Source organism: Ceratotherium simum, chromosome 16, assembly GCF_057802395.1.
Source record: "Ceratotherium simum simum isolate JZ-2026a chromosome 16, ASM5780239v1, whole genome shotgun sequence".
NCBI lineage: Eukaryota > Metazoa > Chordata > Mammalia > Perissodactyla > Rhinocerotidae > Ceratotherium > Ceratotherium simum.
Window position 1 is genome coordinate 9,958,424 of NC_141915.1, and position 17,138 is coordinate 9,975,561.

The following is a 17,138-nucleotide window of genomic DNA, read 5'->3' on the forward strand; positions in this document are numbered from 1 at the left end:
TTCTTCCAGGCTTACTCAGGTAGCTTTTGGCAAGAGGCCTCAGTTCCTTACCTCGAAGGCCTCTCCGTAGGGATGCTTGCTCATTACGTGGCAGCTGGCGTCCCCCAGAGCAAGTGACCCAAGAGAGAGCAAGACAGAAGCCACACAGTGTTTTTTATGGCTCCACCTCAGAAGTCACATACTATCCCTTTGATGAATTGTATTGGTCACACAGACCCAGAAACATGTGGGAAGGGACTACACAATGACGTGAACACTAGAAGGTGGCCATAATTGAGGCCATCTTGGAAGTTGGCCATCAGAAATCATTAGAGAGATTTCCAAATAGACATACGTAGGTTATAATCTGTAATTCGCATTACTCTAGATCAGTGATTCTCAATTGGGGGCCCCCAGGGGCCATCTGGTAGTGTCTGGAGACATTTTTGATTGTTCAGCTTGGGGGATGGGTAGTGGTATATATCTGGCATCTAGTGGGTAGAGGCCAGGGATGCTGCTAAACATCCTACAATTACAGGACAGGCCTCACAACAAAGAATTTTCCACCCCAAAATGTCATTTATGTCAAGGTTGAGAAACCTGCCCTAGCTTGTTCTTTTAAATTATAGTCTAAATTAAGATAATCTCTTTTTGAAATTTATTTGCAAAGTAATTACTATACATGAGTCTCCCTAATGCTTGTTATTTACACATCTTATTCCAAAGGTTGATATAAATAATTCTGGTAGGAAGTTGTTTTAAATTCTACTGGTAGGAAGAATTTCTTAGATTGTTTTCTAGCAAGATTGATTGTGGCAGTAATACCCATCTAAGCTAAATTCTCAACAAAACCTCTTACAGCTGAGGTTCCACCTTCCAAAGTGCTTGTATTACTATATTACAGTCTTCAAGTATGCTCAGTAAAATATAGTAAAAGCTGATCTTTTTAGAAAAAAGATTTTTGAATAAGGCAGTATTCTTAGACATAGCTGTTCATTCAACCAAGAAACAAAGATATCTTTAAATTGTTGACTTTGGGCTTTAATTCTTAGAAAGTCAACTTTATATTGATAAGTATAATATTTTTTTTAAGAAATAGTAGCTAGCTGCTATTATCATAAGGCATTAACCACACGATACTATAACAAGTACTTGATTTTAGTGGTTCCATAAAAGTGGTGAAGTCATTAGTTCCATTGATTGAATGTTCAGTTAAAACATCCCTTTAGCTGTTCTCTGTGGCTGTTGCCAACACTTTGGTTCACCGGGGGTTAGAGGGTAGCCAGTGTAGACTCATTTTTTAACTAAATTTTATATAATTTAGATTTTCTGTTGTGCAGTTCAGTTAATTATTAAGCACCTGTTCTTCACCAGGCACTGTGCTGCTCACTCGTTATCTCCATTCGGGTATCTAACAGATTTCTCAAGTTTAACATATTCCAAATGGAACTTGTACTTTTCCATTCAAAATGTGTTCCTTTAAGTCTTATGTCAATAAATGGTGCCATCAGATCACCCAGTTGCTTAAGCTTAAAACAAAATAAAAACAACAACAACCTAGAAAAATAAAATACCTAGGAATCATCCTTGATTCAGCTTTTTTTCATGGCCCATGGCCTGGCCAGGAATGAATCCTGTTGGTTACACTTCCTGAATGTATTTCGAATCTGTCCATATTTCTCCTACTCCCTCTCCTAAACATCTAGTTCATCTAAAACCCTGTCTGAGGAGGTTTCCTCCATTATTCTCTATCACAGTGTCCTATGATTTCCCTTGTAGCACTTGGCACAACCTGTAGTTAATTACTCTGCTTATTTATGGTCTCTCTCTTTTGCTAGAAGGTAAGATCTCTGACAGTAGGGACTTTGTCTGTCTTTTTTTCTGGTTCCTACCTAGTTCTTGGCACTGTGCCTTGCACATGTAAGTACATAGTAGGTGTATTTATGGAATCCATTTAGTTAAAATGTGGTTGCCTACTAAGTGCTAAACACTCTTCTTGGCCCTGGGAATATATCAGTGGACAAAACAAAAGTCCCTAACCTTATAGAGCTTGCCTTCATTTGGGTTTTAACTTTAATATATTTTCAACCACACGCCATAATGTACAGTTGAGGCCAGGGAGTGTCTTGCATGTGCTGGGCCCTCTGAGCATATGCACGCCCCAGTTTTAGAAGCATGGGTAGAAGACATGTGGGAGGCGGTGGCTCTGTGGACAGCCAGGCCTTGGGTTGGGATTGGTGTTATACATCATACTGAAAGAGTAATGTGATGTTAAAAAGAGTTGTGTGTACAGTGAAGTTTCATGTAGTCATTATTTACAAACCACATGCTTGCAGTGAAAATATTTGAAACTATAAACTCCATAAGCTTTAGAATCCATTTGTTTTCATTTCTTTGATCTGATATAGACGAGTAATTTCCTGAAGAATAGCTTTTCTTTCAAAGATGCTAGCATATGGTTTGTATTAAAGGGGATTCTTTAGGAGAGCATTACCCTTATGAAAATAATCGTTCACAGTTAGTACTGTTCTCTGTTTATGGAGAAGTAAAATGCATTCCAGATGGAGGAGATTTATGTAAAATGAATCTCTTGTAATGAAACTTTAAAAACAGAGACTTCAATTTCAAAATGATTGTATCAGCAGATACATCTTCCCTCAGAAAGTTTTAGTAAGAATCACTTTCTCTATTTGCTCAAATCCTTTTTTTTTTTTTTTGCAAACTGATTTAAGCCAGTTGGGCAATTCCCAATTATTATGTACCTCTTGGTAGTGATTACCCTCCACTAGTTACAGCTAGATAAAGGCTCTAGGTATCCTCCCTGCCGCTTATCCTCCCTGCCGCTTGGCTACCAGATTACAATGAAAGCAAGTCAGAATTCTCACATATATTTATTAGCAAGCATGCACTACAAACGCTTTTTTAAGTAAATTGGATACAGTCCCTGCTCTGTCTTAAGTACTCTGACCTAACCTTTCTCTAAAGATTTACTGAGGCAAATGTGACAGTGTCAGAGACAGAATATGGTCAGCACCAGGTAACCAGCATCTTCCAAATCAGTGGCTGCACACAGAGCCATTTTAGAATTGAGCCTTAGGCAGCCTTGTCCACACTGCAGCCTCTGGGCTTTCTAGAGTCTCAACACCTTGTTCACACCAGAGCAGGAGTGTCTATTTCCAATCAGTCCATGTCTCTTAATGCCACTCATTTTACCCCAGGAATTTCTAATATCCATTTTACTAAGTAACAAGTCTGCTTAGTTCACATGAAAACTCATTTTACTAATTAACAAAGTTTCTGGTGTAGTTTGGAGATTAAGATATCTGAAACATTTAAAATAGCATCTGGCCTTTGAATTAAATCTTAGCTAATTACTCTTAGAATGGGTTTTCCCACATGGGGCAAATAGCGGCCTCCAGAGTGGAGATTTTTAGTGGAGTAAACTAACACACACACACATAACACACTATCCATGCTAACGTGTTTTAAAGTAAATGACTGATCTTATAACAACTTTACCAAATAGGAAGGGGAAAAATATTTTTAGAGCATGAAACAAAGCTGCATCACCCCTGTAGTAAGTTGCTAACAGTTAATCTAAATTTAATTACTACAGATACTTTGTAACCACCCCAGGAAAAGTTCCGGAAAATCAATATCGATTCAGAAGGAACAAGATTCCTTAAATAAGATAATTTTCCTCTTCTTTTTTTTTTTTTGTGAGGAATATCAGCCCTGAGCTAACATCCATGCTAATCCTCCTCTTTTTGCTGAGGAAGACTGGGTCTGAGCTAACATCCATTCCCAATCCTCCTCCTTTTTTTTTCCCCAAAGCCCCCCAGCAGATAGTTGTATGTCATAGTTGCACATCCTTCCAGCTGCTGCATGTGGGATACGGCCCCAGCATGGCTGGAGAAGCGGTGTGTCGGCGCGTGCCCGGGATCCGAACCCGGGCCGCTGGTAGCGGAGCGCGCGCACTTAACCGCCAAGCCACGGGGCCGGCCCCTCTCTTATTTTCTTGATAGGATCAAAATATCCAAGTTTTCCTATTGCACCTTTTAAGTGAAGTTCTTAATTTCTCTTTTACATAGGAGAGAGGATTCTAGTTGTCTTTGCTGTTCAGAACTCCTGCAGTAAGTGTGCAGTCTCGGTTCTTGGATTGGTGCACAACATGTGTGTGGCATCAAGGTGCATATTCTATGATTAATATAGAATAATATAATATACTTGTCATATTCTTATTTTTCTTTGTTTCTGTTTTTATTCTGAGTACGATAATCTGACCTACATGGAAATCAAATATGGAGAAGGTATTTTCACCACAAATCTCTTCACATAATGTTTAAAAGATTAGAGGACACACTTAAAAGTAAAACTCTTTACTTGTTTTCCTCTTTAGTCTAGATTTGTATTTTAATAAATATGTTAATTCTGAAAGAGTATTTATTATATATGTGAGGAAAAAGCTTTTTAACTTATAGATTTTATTCCCTCCCCTCCCCATACCCGTAAGACTATCAAACACTGAAGTGATTTCATATCCCATGGTGTGCTTCTTAACTAATCTGCCAGGATGTCCAACATTAAGTTGTTGTTTTTGGTGCCATTGAGTCAATTCCAACTCCTAGCAACCCGGTGTCAGAGGGGAACACAGAGGGGAGCAGCAGAGCAGAACCTTGGCCAGTCTTTCTGCGCCATCCTCTCCCCTTCCGGCACTGTATCAGACGGTGCTCTGCTGCTAGTCATGGCGTTTACATGGCCAGTTTTTCAGAAGTGGGTGATCAGGTCCTTCTTCCTTGTCTGTCAGCTCTGAAACCATGGGTGACCCTGCTGATATTTGAAATATCGGTGGCATAGCTTTCAGCATCGAAGCAACATACAGCTGCCACAGTGTGACAACCAACAGACGAGTGGTGTGGTTCCCCAACTGGGAAACCAACCCGGGTGGCAGTGAGAAGGTTGAGTCTTAACCACTAGACCACCAGGGCTGGCTCCCTTGTTAAGGGGGATACTTAAATCTTAGCTTGCTTGGGGATATTCAGTCAAGTATTTCTTTTTTTTTTTTTTTTTTTTTAAAGATTTTATTTATTTTATTTTTTCCCCCCAAAGCCCCAGTGGATAGTTGTGTGTCGTAGCTGCACATCCTTCTAGTTGCTGCATGTGGGACTCGGCCTCATGATGAACGGAGAAGTGGTGCCTCGATGCGCACCCGGGATCCGAACCCGGGCCGCCAGCATCGCAGTGCGCGCACTTAACCACCAAGCCACAGGGCCGGCCCCAAGTATTTCTTTTTGATTCTGAAATTTCACTTTGTCATGTTGTTGTCAAAGTGCTTGGGTATACCTCATAAAAGAGCTGAATGTGAGTGTCACTTAGCATAGAGAGTTGATAATTTTCAACTTTATTAGGTTTTTTGTTAAAGTGTTTTCAAAATAGAATCAAGTCTAGAGCTCTGGCTTATAACCAAGATTTATTAGTTACTAAAGATGTTGTTTTCAGAGATACTAGTTTCTTTTGGGTATGTATAGAAGAAGCCAGGGTGGGAGGAGGGTTGGAGGGACACCCAGTCCCCTCTACCTCCTCCCCACGCTGCAGGCTTCTACAGCCCCATTCCTTTCCTCGTTCTGTCCCCTTCTTTCATTACTCTCTGCCTGGCCCTTTTCATGTAGCCAAAAGATATTTCTGTGGCACTAGCTGTAATGGCTAGAGCAACTATGGATACCGGTTATGGAAAGGAAAGGGAACTGATTTGGCTGGGGAACTGATGAGGAAATTAGATGTTGTATGTTGGTGGCTTTACTTGTTTATCCAAGTTAAGTGACCCTATGTCTAAACTATTTTGGGACATTGCTTTTTAGGTTACCTGTTTAGAAGGCCAAAGCCTTAGTTTTCTTCCATTTCTCCTTTGAATCTAACTTCCTTTCTTATTTTATAATTTCCTGTGAAGTTAAGGGAAAAATAAATTCACTAAATAAAAAATGGGTAGTGTTCAATTTTAGATTTTAAAGTTATTAGAATTCAAAGTTATCAGTATAATAACTTTGTCTTATTGCCCAAATAAAGAATTTTTTTTGTTTAATAAATTTTGAACTTGTAATTTGGAGTGGTAAAGAAAAGGAATAGGAAATAGTATAAGAAGCTGAAAGCTTAAACAGCATGTTAATATATACATAATAAAGAAGTTAGATATGTTAAAGTCATTTCAGAAAGCTGAAAGTTTGTATTACTGGGTATAATGAATTTTTTAAAGTGAATATTTTCTTCAGTAAGAATTAGGTGATACCATATGATTTTGATTAACCTTTCTGCAGTGTTAAATTGAGAAGTTTGAGAAAGTATTTGCTTGAGCACTTATGTTGGCAATGTATTCTTTGCAGCTTTGAAGTAATAACATTGTCTTTTGACTACTGTCTCTTAAAATAGCAAGTTTTTATTAACTCAGTGAGGTTTTGTATAGATAATCCAGCTGTTTAAAATTTATAAAGAATTTTAACCCTCAGTATAAGATCAAGTCCTGATTTTAGTTTTTGAGTTCCTTTTTTGAGCAGTTGTATTTATAAGGACTGATAGTTTTTGAACTTTATTCTTTCTTAGGGGTCTTCCAAAGAACAAAGACAAAATTTACTTGTTTTACAAATAGAATAACACTCATTCTCTCTTGTGATTAACATATGAGTCCACTGGACCACTTTATAAATCTAAGATACATTCTGAGATATTAGTGATCTTATTTCTGTGGTGGCATCCCAATACTGACTACTCATTTTTTCTACATAAGGTAAGTATTTATACACTGAAAAAATAACATTGGAAAGGTGAGAAGGGTCCTAAAGTAGTGGGTGAAAGAATGGGTAAGTTGGGTGGAGACATAGGGAGAAGAGTGTAAACCAGGATTTTTCACTTTAGTGAGGAAGTAACATGTTTAATTTAATATGTTTATGGTAAATATGAGGAATAGATGTTTAATTATATTTTTTAAATTGGCATTTATAAGGGTTCCTAAGATATCTCCCTTGGTTATTTTTCAAAACGGTTTTATTGAGTTATATTTTGCATAAAGTTCGCCCTTTTTAAGTGTACAATTTGATGGATTTACACAAATGTATAGAGTAGTATAGCCAGCACCATGGTCCAGAGAGAATATTTCCATTACTCCAGAAAATTTCCTTTTGCCTTTATGTAGTCAATTCCTTCCTCCTGCCCCTAGCCCCGACAAGCACTAGTCTATTTTCTGTCCCTATAGTTTTGTTTTCTTTAGAATGTCAAGTAAATGGAGTCATATATTATGTAGTGTTGTATGTCTAGCTTCTTTCACACAGCATAATGCTTTTTATTTATTTATTTTTTGAATTGATACAGCTTTTATTTTTTATAAAATAATTGGGAGCATTTTCTCTGAGAGGAGGTGGATTCAGGTGACAGCTTTGATCTTGCATTCAGTGAAGACTTCCTATAGTTAAAGGTCCTCCTCCAGCTCCAAAGAGACCCCCACCTGGTTGGGATTGGCAGGTAGCCCCTTGCACACTCTCTGGGATTCTGCAGTTGTCTTGCCTTAAATAAACCTCCTTGAAGAATGTATTTCCAAGCAAGTGATGGGGGTATTTTTGATGGGGATCGAGAAGAGGTGTAGTTTACATAATGCTTTTTAGATCCAGCCACATTGTTGGGTGTATCAGTGGTTTGTTCCTTTTTATTGCTTTGTAGTATTCCATTGTGTGAATATACCACAATTTCTTTATCTCTTCACCACTTGACAGACATTTGGGTTATTTCCATTTGGGGGCTATTAAGAATAAAGTGGCTCTGAACATTCATGTGCAAGTCTTTGTGTGGACACATGCTTTCATTTCTGTTGGGTAACTAACTACCTAGGAGTGGAATTGCTGGGTCATATGGTAATTTATGTTTAACTTTATAAGAAACTGGCAGACCATTTTCCAAAGTGGCTATGCCATTTTACATTCTTACTGGGGTTGTATGCGAGTTCTAGTTGTTGTATATCCTTGCTAGTCTTTGTTAAAAATTTTAGCCATTCTAGTGGGTATGTAGTGGTATCTCATTGTGCCATTTTAATTTGTATTTGCCTAATAACTAATGATATTGAGCATCTTTTCATATGTTTATTGACCATTTACATACCTTTTTTGATGAAATATCTGTTTAAATCTTTTATCCAATTTTTTTATTGGGTTGTTTGTTTTGTTAATGAGTTGTAAGAGTTCTTTATATATTCTGGGAACAAGTCTTTTATCAGATATATGTTTTGCAAATATTCTCTGCCAGTCTGTGGTTTCTCTTTTCATTTTCTTCGGTGTCTTTTGAAAAACAGAATTTTAATTGATGAAATCTAATTTACAGTTTTTTATTTTATGGCTTATGCTTTTTGCATTCTATCTAAGAAATCTTTGGCTAACAAGGTCATAATGATTTTCTCCTGTTTTCTTTTAGAAATTTTATAGTTTTAGCCCATACAATACACTTAGGTCTTTGTTCTGTTTTGTGTTAATTTTTGTATATGGTGTGAGGTAAAGGTCTAGTTTCTTTTTGTTTCATTTTGTTTATTTTTCATGCACCATTTGTTGAAAAAGATTGATCCTTTCCCTGTTAAATTACCCTGGCACCTTTGTTGACGATGAATTCACCATACGTGCATGGTCTGTTTCTGGACTCTGTTCTGTTCTGTTGATCTATATTTCTGTCTTTACACCAATACCACACTGTCTAGATAAATTTACAGCTTTTTGAAATAGAATAGTGTGAGTCCTCGAGCTCTGGTCCTCTTTCTCAATTGTTGTGATTTTTCTAGGTCCTTTCCATTTCCCTATACATTTTAGAATCAGCTTGTCCATTTCCACAAAGAAAGCCCTCCAATCCCTTTACCATTCTACTAGTATGAGTCCTTCTTGGCAGTCCTGGAATAAACTATTCTTGATCATTGTTATGTGTCTTTGTTTTACAAAGGTTTTAATTTAGCCTTTTGTATCTATATTTACAAGTTAGGTATTTGCTTTTATTTTGCTTTCCCTTTTTTATGATATCTCTACCAGTTTCAATGTTATGATAACTATATAAAAGAATTATGAAATAATCACTATTTTCTGTTTCCCTAAGATGGGTATGTAGTAACTCACTTAAATAGTCCTTAGGAATTTGCAAAATGGTTTCATAAGACCAACCTGTCATTTTTAATATTACTTTTTATGATTATGGTCTATTCAAGTTTTCTATTGTTTTTTTCTTGAATGGATTTCTATTTTCCTAGCGAGTCATATCTATATTATTCAGTTTTTTAAATTATAATTATAGGACTGGATATAGTGTTCCTTTAAAGCTATTAAAATCTTCCATATTTCAGACCATTTAGAAGAGCTTTTAAAAAGTTCTAAATGATTAGGGTTTCATTTTAATTATGTTATAGTCCAGGAAGGTAGCTTATCCTTTTGCTACTTTTTTGGAATTTATTGAGGCTTTTTCTTTTTATTGGAGGCAATATATATCATCCATTTTGTAACCACTTCATGGATACTTGGCAGGGCACATTAGCTTAGTGTTTTATTATAGTGTTTAGATCCTCTATGTCCTTATTTATTTTCAATTTTCTCTTTGTAATTTATTTTCAGGGCAAGTTTATTCGGATCAACTTTGATGTAACTGGCTATATCGTTGGGGCCAACATTGAAACATGTATCCTTTTTCATAATTGCATAACCCAAAATAAAAGAATGATTTCATCTTCCTACAGCCTCATGGCAACCCTCTGTGATGTCTCTCCCATTACCCAGATGATAAAACTTAAGCCCAGAGAGATTGTGACTTGTTCAAATACTTTCAACTACTGAAGATTAACTTCAAAGTAGTGTTTTGTTGTTGTTTTTAACACGAGGTCATAACCTGTTGACGTTGGTTGGGGAAGTGGAGAGTCCCACTTAGTTGAAGATTACCTGTCCATCAATCCAGGAAATGTTTGTGTCATATAAGGACTGTTTAGGTGAAAACTGTTAAACTGAACTGCTCTTCAGTTTTGTGTTAGCCCATTTTTTATCATCTACTTCTGTTATTGGTAGGGTGAGCATGTACCCATTGAAACAAGCCTTCTAAAAGTACACAGTTAAAGTAATTTCAGTTAGTGTTAAGCAGAATAAAACTAGAGGGAAAACAGTCAAATACATAGAATAGTTCTAAGACATGTTATATGCATAGAATGGCCTTAAGAAATGATAGGTATATATAGAATTAATTTGATTAAAACGATAATAAAATAGAAATGATTCTGAATGATAGTATGCCAAGGATACTATCCTTAGGAAGGATACAACTGAAAATTCTGATTACTTGTTAGAATACTATCTCCAGTGATAGGAAAACATTGTTTCTATCCCTCAGGTGAGGGATAGATCAAAATTTTCCTGTTAACTCAGAATTGTATTTTATGTCTCTAAATATACTCAGAGCCAGAAAACACAAGAAGTGCTTAAAAATGACAGGGGGTTGGATCTGGAGTTTCTTCATATTGGTCTGTTATAGCATCATTCATATGAATGTTTTTGTCTCCAAACACAAGATATGTTTGAGGATATGTTTGAGATAGTCTGATTTAAAATTGAGGCTATATGGCACGTACAGAATTAATTCACTTTGGTGGCCCCAGGGAAGATTTACTTCAAAAGAGGCAATCATCTTCCAAAGCAGTGAATCTGAGATTTTGTGAGAGCCCAGTGTGACTGTCGACCCAGAGACATACCAGGAGCATCAAGACATGGTGGACAGAGAACCCACACAGGTCTCAGATATGCACCCCGAATACACAGGCGGGTGTGCAGTACTCTGACATGTAGGAGCTGATTGGGGGCTGAGCTGCTTGCCCTGTGGCAAGCCCAGGTAGCAGCAGGCTCTAGGTACTGGCAGCCGTGGTTCTTTCTAGCTCCACCACTTGTTAGCTATGTCATTTTGACTAATTCTTTGTGCCTTGGTTTCCTTATTTGTAAACTTGTAATAATGATTCTGATATTATAAGGCTTTTCCTGCCTTAAACCCCTCTACTTCAGAGCAGTGAAGGGAAGGCCAGTGGTTAATCTAATAATAGCTATCTCAAGGCATTATATGGAAATTTTGCGTGAGGTGATGAATGTGAAGTGGCTAGCACCACTTACATGAGACTTTCAATAGAGGAAGGCTCTCATGGGTAGCACAGTGGTTAGGCACATACATTTTGGAGTCCAAACAAGTTTTGATTTCTAGCTCCACCACTTGTTAGCTATGTCATTTTGACTAATTCTTTGTGCCTTGGTTTCCTTATTTGTAAACTTGTAATAATGATTCTGATATTATAAGGCTTTTCCTGCCTTAAACCCCTCTACTTCATTTTTTATAGCTTCCTACAGTTCCATGTACAGGGCTGTGTTCTTTTAACGTGACCCTAATTAGGGGTAGGGTGGGGTGGAGTAGGCTGAGGGAAGCATTCTGATCTTTAAGTTCCCTCCCAGTCCAGAGATTCTAGAAGATTAGTGAGAAACATAAATTGCATACATTTTGTTTTTCCACTTACAAAGTTCAATCATTTAGAATGGTTCATTGCAAGATACCTGATATATATCAGAGAAAGAAAACGTTTTACAAATTAAGTTTGTATAGACTCTGAAAGATGATCACTTTTTCAATTTAATCCTTAACCGTCTTTGCTTAGACCTTCTGGAAAAATCTCGTGCTGTGCGTCAAGCAAAAGATGAGCGTACTTTTCATATCTTCTACCAGTTGTTATCTGGAGCAGGAGAACATCTAAAGTGTAAGTTACAAAGTTTTTTACTGTTTTATATTTATTTTAATATTTTTTTAATATTAAATTTATTTTGAGGAAGAGAGAACAGTTTTGGGAAACAGTAGTTTTATACACAAACACCAAAATTCTAGCTGGTTAAATCATGAAAATGAAAATGAAACTGAACTTCTAAGCCATGGAATAAATACTTTGTTTTAAGTAGCAGGTATTTGAGTGGTGTTATATTATCTTTTGTACTTTTATTTCTTTTCTTTTCAAATAATTTTAAATTAGAACACAAACGATGCATTTTTATACAAATTCAGTTTCAATGTTTATAAATATCAAAGTAAGCAAAATAAATTTACTTAATAAAATTAAGTTGAATAAATATGTTTATTCCTAGATTTACAACTGAATTTATGTTATGCTTCCAGTAGTACTAGAAGGAGTCTCTGTGGATTTTGTTTATTTATTTATTTATTTGGTCGTGCATCACCAAGACTGAAAGTTTAGGATTAGACAGGGTAAAAAGCAGAGTTCTGTTCTGAGTCAGAATTCTGCTAGCTCAGAGGTACATACGAGAGAGGAGAAGATACACAACTTTCTGATTTCTTCTGAGTCTCAAAGTCAATACTGCTTCTATGTAATTAGTAGCTATATTATTTAGATATCAGAACAGACACATAAAACACAGTAATACTTTTTTTCAGCTGGGGTCTAGACTTTTGCTAACCACAGACATCTGTGGAAGCATTGAATTAATTAGAGAAAGACCTGTAAGGAAAAAAAATAAGCAACAAATAGAGTAATTGCCAGTGAGAGTCTGTAATTCAAGATTATACAGTATGTCATGTGAAGAGAAGAAAACTCTCAGGCTTTCAGACTGGCAATCGCTCAAGTAGTAATGAATCAAAAAAATAAAATCAGAGCTGGCCTGGTGGCATAGTGGTTAGATTTGCGCTCTCCACTTCGGTGGCCCAGGTGCCGGTTTGGATCCTGAGCACGGACCTACACACTGCTCATCAAGCCGTGCTGTGGCAGCATCCCTCATACAAAATAGAAGAAGATTAGCAATAGATGTTAACTCAGGGCCAGTCTTCCTCACCAAAACAGAAAAACACCTCAAAGCATTAAAAGGAGACAGAAAAAGAAAGCAAACAATACCCAGTAGAAATTAAATGTGGTGTAGATTAGAATTAAGGGATAAGAGTGATCAGCAGAAATTCTCTGCAGGAGAGCCAGTTACACAGAAAGCTGGGAGCACGTGATGACATCTCTTACAGGGATAAAAACCTTATCTATTTTGATCACTCCTGAAAAACATCCTTCTGCTCTCAAGAACATATTTCTCAAAAGAGTATGTTAAGGTCTCTCTAAATCATGGCCCCTAAAATACAAGTAGTCAATGGGCGTGTCCATGATAACATTCTGTCATACTAATATATATATTGCACATCACTCTCTAAGGCAAATTTACCACTAAACAGACTGGCTTGGAGAGAGGGTTTCAAGGCGTTTGGTGGCTCAGGACTTGCCTGGTCCATATTCTACACCTTCTACATCTGGGTCTTTATCTATGTCCATGTAGTCTTCATATCGACCTCCTAGTGTTTGCTATAAACTAGTTGCTAGGATAGGAATATAGAATATGGGTTTAAAAGCTTTCCCTCAAAAGATGGCTAAAATATTTAAATGTGAAAACAATAAAGTTTATTTATCTGGAAGATTTACATCATTTTCCAGCTATCTCATTTCAAATATAATATTTTGCAAACCACTGTCTGAAAAAGCTCCTGTTGAGATTTTTGTGATGTACATCATCATTTTCCTTCACTGATACAGATAATGGAAAACTATGTATGTTTGTATATTTAGCATGAATATATATGAAAAGTATGTGGTGATGATGGATTAGATGGTGAACTGCTGTGCTTCTGTGATATCAGTCCAGTTTGAATGTGGATGTGCTTTAGTCTGTTGATGAGTATTTATTCAATTGTATTCCATTGTATTTTCTTTCAGCTGATTTGCTCCTTGAAGGATTTAATAACTACAGATTTCTCTCTAATGGCTATATTCCTATTCCGGGCCAACAAGACAAAGATAACTTTCAGGAGACCATGGAAGCGATGCATATAATGGGCTTCTCTCACGAGGAGATTCTGTGTATGTGTGATTTCTCTAAGATTCTGATACTTTCATAAGACTTATAAATTGGTGATAAATAACCTAAACTAGAAAATGATTGAGGAACTAATGAGAACTGCCTGTAATTTTATGAAATCCTGAGACATACCTTACTGAAAAGTTTTGTGTAACTAGATTTTAGCACAAAATAAATTAGAACATGTCTCTGCTACGTTTTGATGCAATATTTTAATCAATTTTTTTCTTTTTATTACAATATAAAGCAATGCTTAAAGTAGTATCTTCAGTGCTGCAGTTTGGAAATATTTCTTTCAAAAAGGAGCGAAATACTGATCAAGCTTCCATGCCAGAAAATACAGGTAAAATGATGAATATTGATTTTATTTCTATTTAGACGGTTTGTTGTTGTGTTCTCCAAGAACATGTTACTGTGCAAGCATAAAAGCACTCCGGAAGCGTGTCCACGAGACTCTGAGGAGTAGAGTGGCAGCTCTGTGTGCCTGCGTAGGGGCCAATCTGATTCCGTCAGTGAGGGAAGAGGATGAGGTGCAGCACGAAAAGTGGCAGTGGAGACTGTGCTGTAGAATTGGGGACGTTAGGAATTGGGGGGTGGGGGGCACATAAGCTGCAGAGACCACAGCTCATCTGTAAGGGACGTGCAGCTGCTGAGTTCTAGCTGGTTTTTACCTTGCCAGGAATATAGGCCCAGTGTTGCCAAATATAACTGATTTTTCAAAGAAATCTAGATTTTAATATGAAATCTTCCAGCTTTTAAATGTTGAAAATGGAATTAAATTTACACTGGTTAGGAACAAAAGTTTGTGAACCAAAAAAATGTGTTCGTAGGCCTTGTGAGATCTGCTTCTGATTTTCTAGAGATAAAAACAAAGATGAGGAATCTCCGTATTGACTAGGATGCTTGATTACTCGAGTATGTTATCTTGCTTCACATGAGCATCCACATCCACCATGGACAGGGAAGGCTGACATAAAGCACCTTATCTGCCCTGGAAATAGTCCTTTTATATAACCAATTTGAGGCTTGTTAACGATTCAGTTCTATGTAACCCTTCTAAAGACCTGTCCCTCTCCTGATGCCTCATCATCACCATTTCCTGACCAAGACTTTGCACCTCATCTTAGAGTTTTGGATTTCCAGGCAATTAAATGTTTCATTCAGTCAAAGTAGTTTAATTGACATATGGGCCTACTTCCTCCATATAGCTTTCACATGGTTAAATAAGACTTAAAATCAAGCAATTTAAGATTTAGAGCGAGACATGGAAGTATATGTAGCTTTGCTTTGAAATCTTAAAATGACCCATACATAGAAGAGGATCAGATCACTTTTCTGAAAGACGAGGCAGGCAAATGTGCTTCTACTTTTAAAAACATAATATGATGTGTTTTCTAGTTGTTATTTTAAAAATAACTCTTAGCTTATAATGGTTGGTTTTGTTTTTCTTCTTTTTTAATGCTCTTAATTTGTTACTTTTTCATATCATTTTATAGAATATGGCATTTGAAAATTTCCCTAAAAGTCTGAAAATGTCTCATAATGCCAAGGGTTAGGGTTAGGGTTAGGGTTACCCCCCCTTTTTTCTTTTTCTTTCACTATTTTTTTCCTTCTTTCTTTTCTTCCTTTCTTTCCCTATCTTTCTTTTTTTTTTTCCTTCCTTCCTTCCTAGTCCATTTACAAAACAATTCTTTAAAACAAAAACAATTAAAATGGCTTCAATGTCATTGCTTCATTCCTATTCATTACATCAGCAATGATGGAAGTAAAATAAATCTTTTTTCTGAGAGGCTTTAAAAACTGACAGCTGTCTATAAGTAGTTTTTTTCAAATTATTACCTTTATTAGGTAGTAGTAATTAGTTAATATTTGTTCATGTTGCAGTGTGTAAGAGTTTTTACTTTTTAATTACAGTAAAATTTAAACATATACGAGAGAGGAGAGAAGAGTGTAAAGAACTCCCTTGTCCTTGTCACCTGGCTGAGACAATCACCAGCTCATGGCCTGTCTTGTTTCATTTATACCACCTCTCACTTCCCTTTGTCTGGATTATTTTGAAGCAAATCGTAGACATTTCATTTGTAATATTTCAGTCTGATGCTTGACTCAGGATCAAGAAGTGGCTCCAAGTGGGCATATACATTTGGACTTTTTTTAGTATTAGTCATATTACGACTTTCTATCTCTTACCTGAGTTTTTCAGGTTATTAATATTTTTAAATTTTTCAAATGTGATAAAATGCACATAACATAAAATTTACCATTTTAACCATTTTTAAGTGTACAGTTGAGTAATGTGTATTCACACTACATTCACATTATCGTGCATCCAGTCTCCAGAACTCTTTATCTTGCAAATTGAAACTCCAGACCCATTAAACTACTCCCCATACCCCATTCCCCCAGCCCCCCACAGCCACCTTTCTACTTTGTTTCTCTGAGTTTGACCACTCTAAATACCTCATGTAAGTGGAATTATACAGTATTTGTCTTTTGTGACTGGCTTATTTCATCAGGTTATTAGTATTTTATTTTACAGTAATTTTCCATGGCGTTTTTACATGTTGGTGCCAAAATGGCATTTTAAAATTTATCTGTCTATAAAAATATAGACAGATTTGCTCTATAGTACTATAGTTTGAAACAAATTACCTTTGTTAACATATCAGTCCCTCCACACTCCATTTCTCCCCCCAAAAGATGAAATAATGAAATAAACATAGCAAACAGCTGTTAAATGGCAGTACCAGAAGCACTACAAATGCTGAAGAGAAAATTAGGTCTAGTCACAGAAGTTTATCACAGACAGTAATGAAACAAAGAAAGAGCACATTTTAGTTATTAGGCTTTTGGACATAAGGCAGTTTGAAACTTGATAAAATCTTAAAAGAAATTGCAAACGTACCAAATGAGCATTGGGAGATTAGGGTCATTATTGCTGCTTCAAAAACAAAAATAAAAACCAACAAAAAGACTGCCAGATGTAACCACCAATCTTCAGGAGATCAGCGGACAGAGAAACATGTTAAATGACCACTGGGGTACGTCAGAAACTCAGCAGGATGAATGATTGAGTTTTTCAGTAATACCGAAACATTTAAACACTCTTCCTTTAGAGGACTTTCAGAATTGCCTTCAGAGATATATTGACGAATTATTATCTTTTGTTTTGAATTTGACTTTTTTTCCCAAACATAAATGGCAAATAAGAGGGTAATAAGGCTTAGAAGTGGAAAA

The 17,138-nt window shown here is 36.4% G+C and overlaps 1 protein-coding gene across 5 annotated transcripts in view; it reads left to right on the forward strand.

The window, feature by feature from the left end:
- MYH10 (myosin heavy chain 10) overlaps nt 1-17,138 on the forward strand; it is a 140,570-nt gene that overhangs the window by 54,296 nt on the left and 69,136 nt on the right. For all 5 annotated transcript variants that reach the window (XM_087440429.1, XM_087440428.1, XM_014789522.2 and 2 more), the window contains 4 exons: nt 9,600-9,663; nt 11,663-11,761; nt 13,760-13,903; nt 14,149-14,244. In XM_087440429.1, coding sequence (XP_087296555.1) covers nt 9,600-9,663; nt 11,663-11,761; nt 13,760-13,903; nt 14,149-14,244 — 403 coding nt within the window. The remainder of the gene's footprint in view (nt 1-9,599; nt 9,664-11,662; nt 11,762-13,759; nt 13,904-14,148; nt 14,245-17,138) is intronic.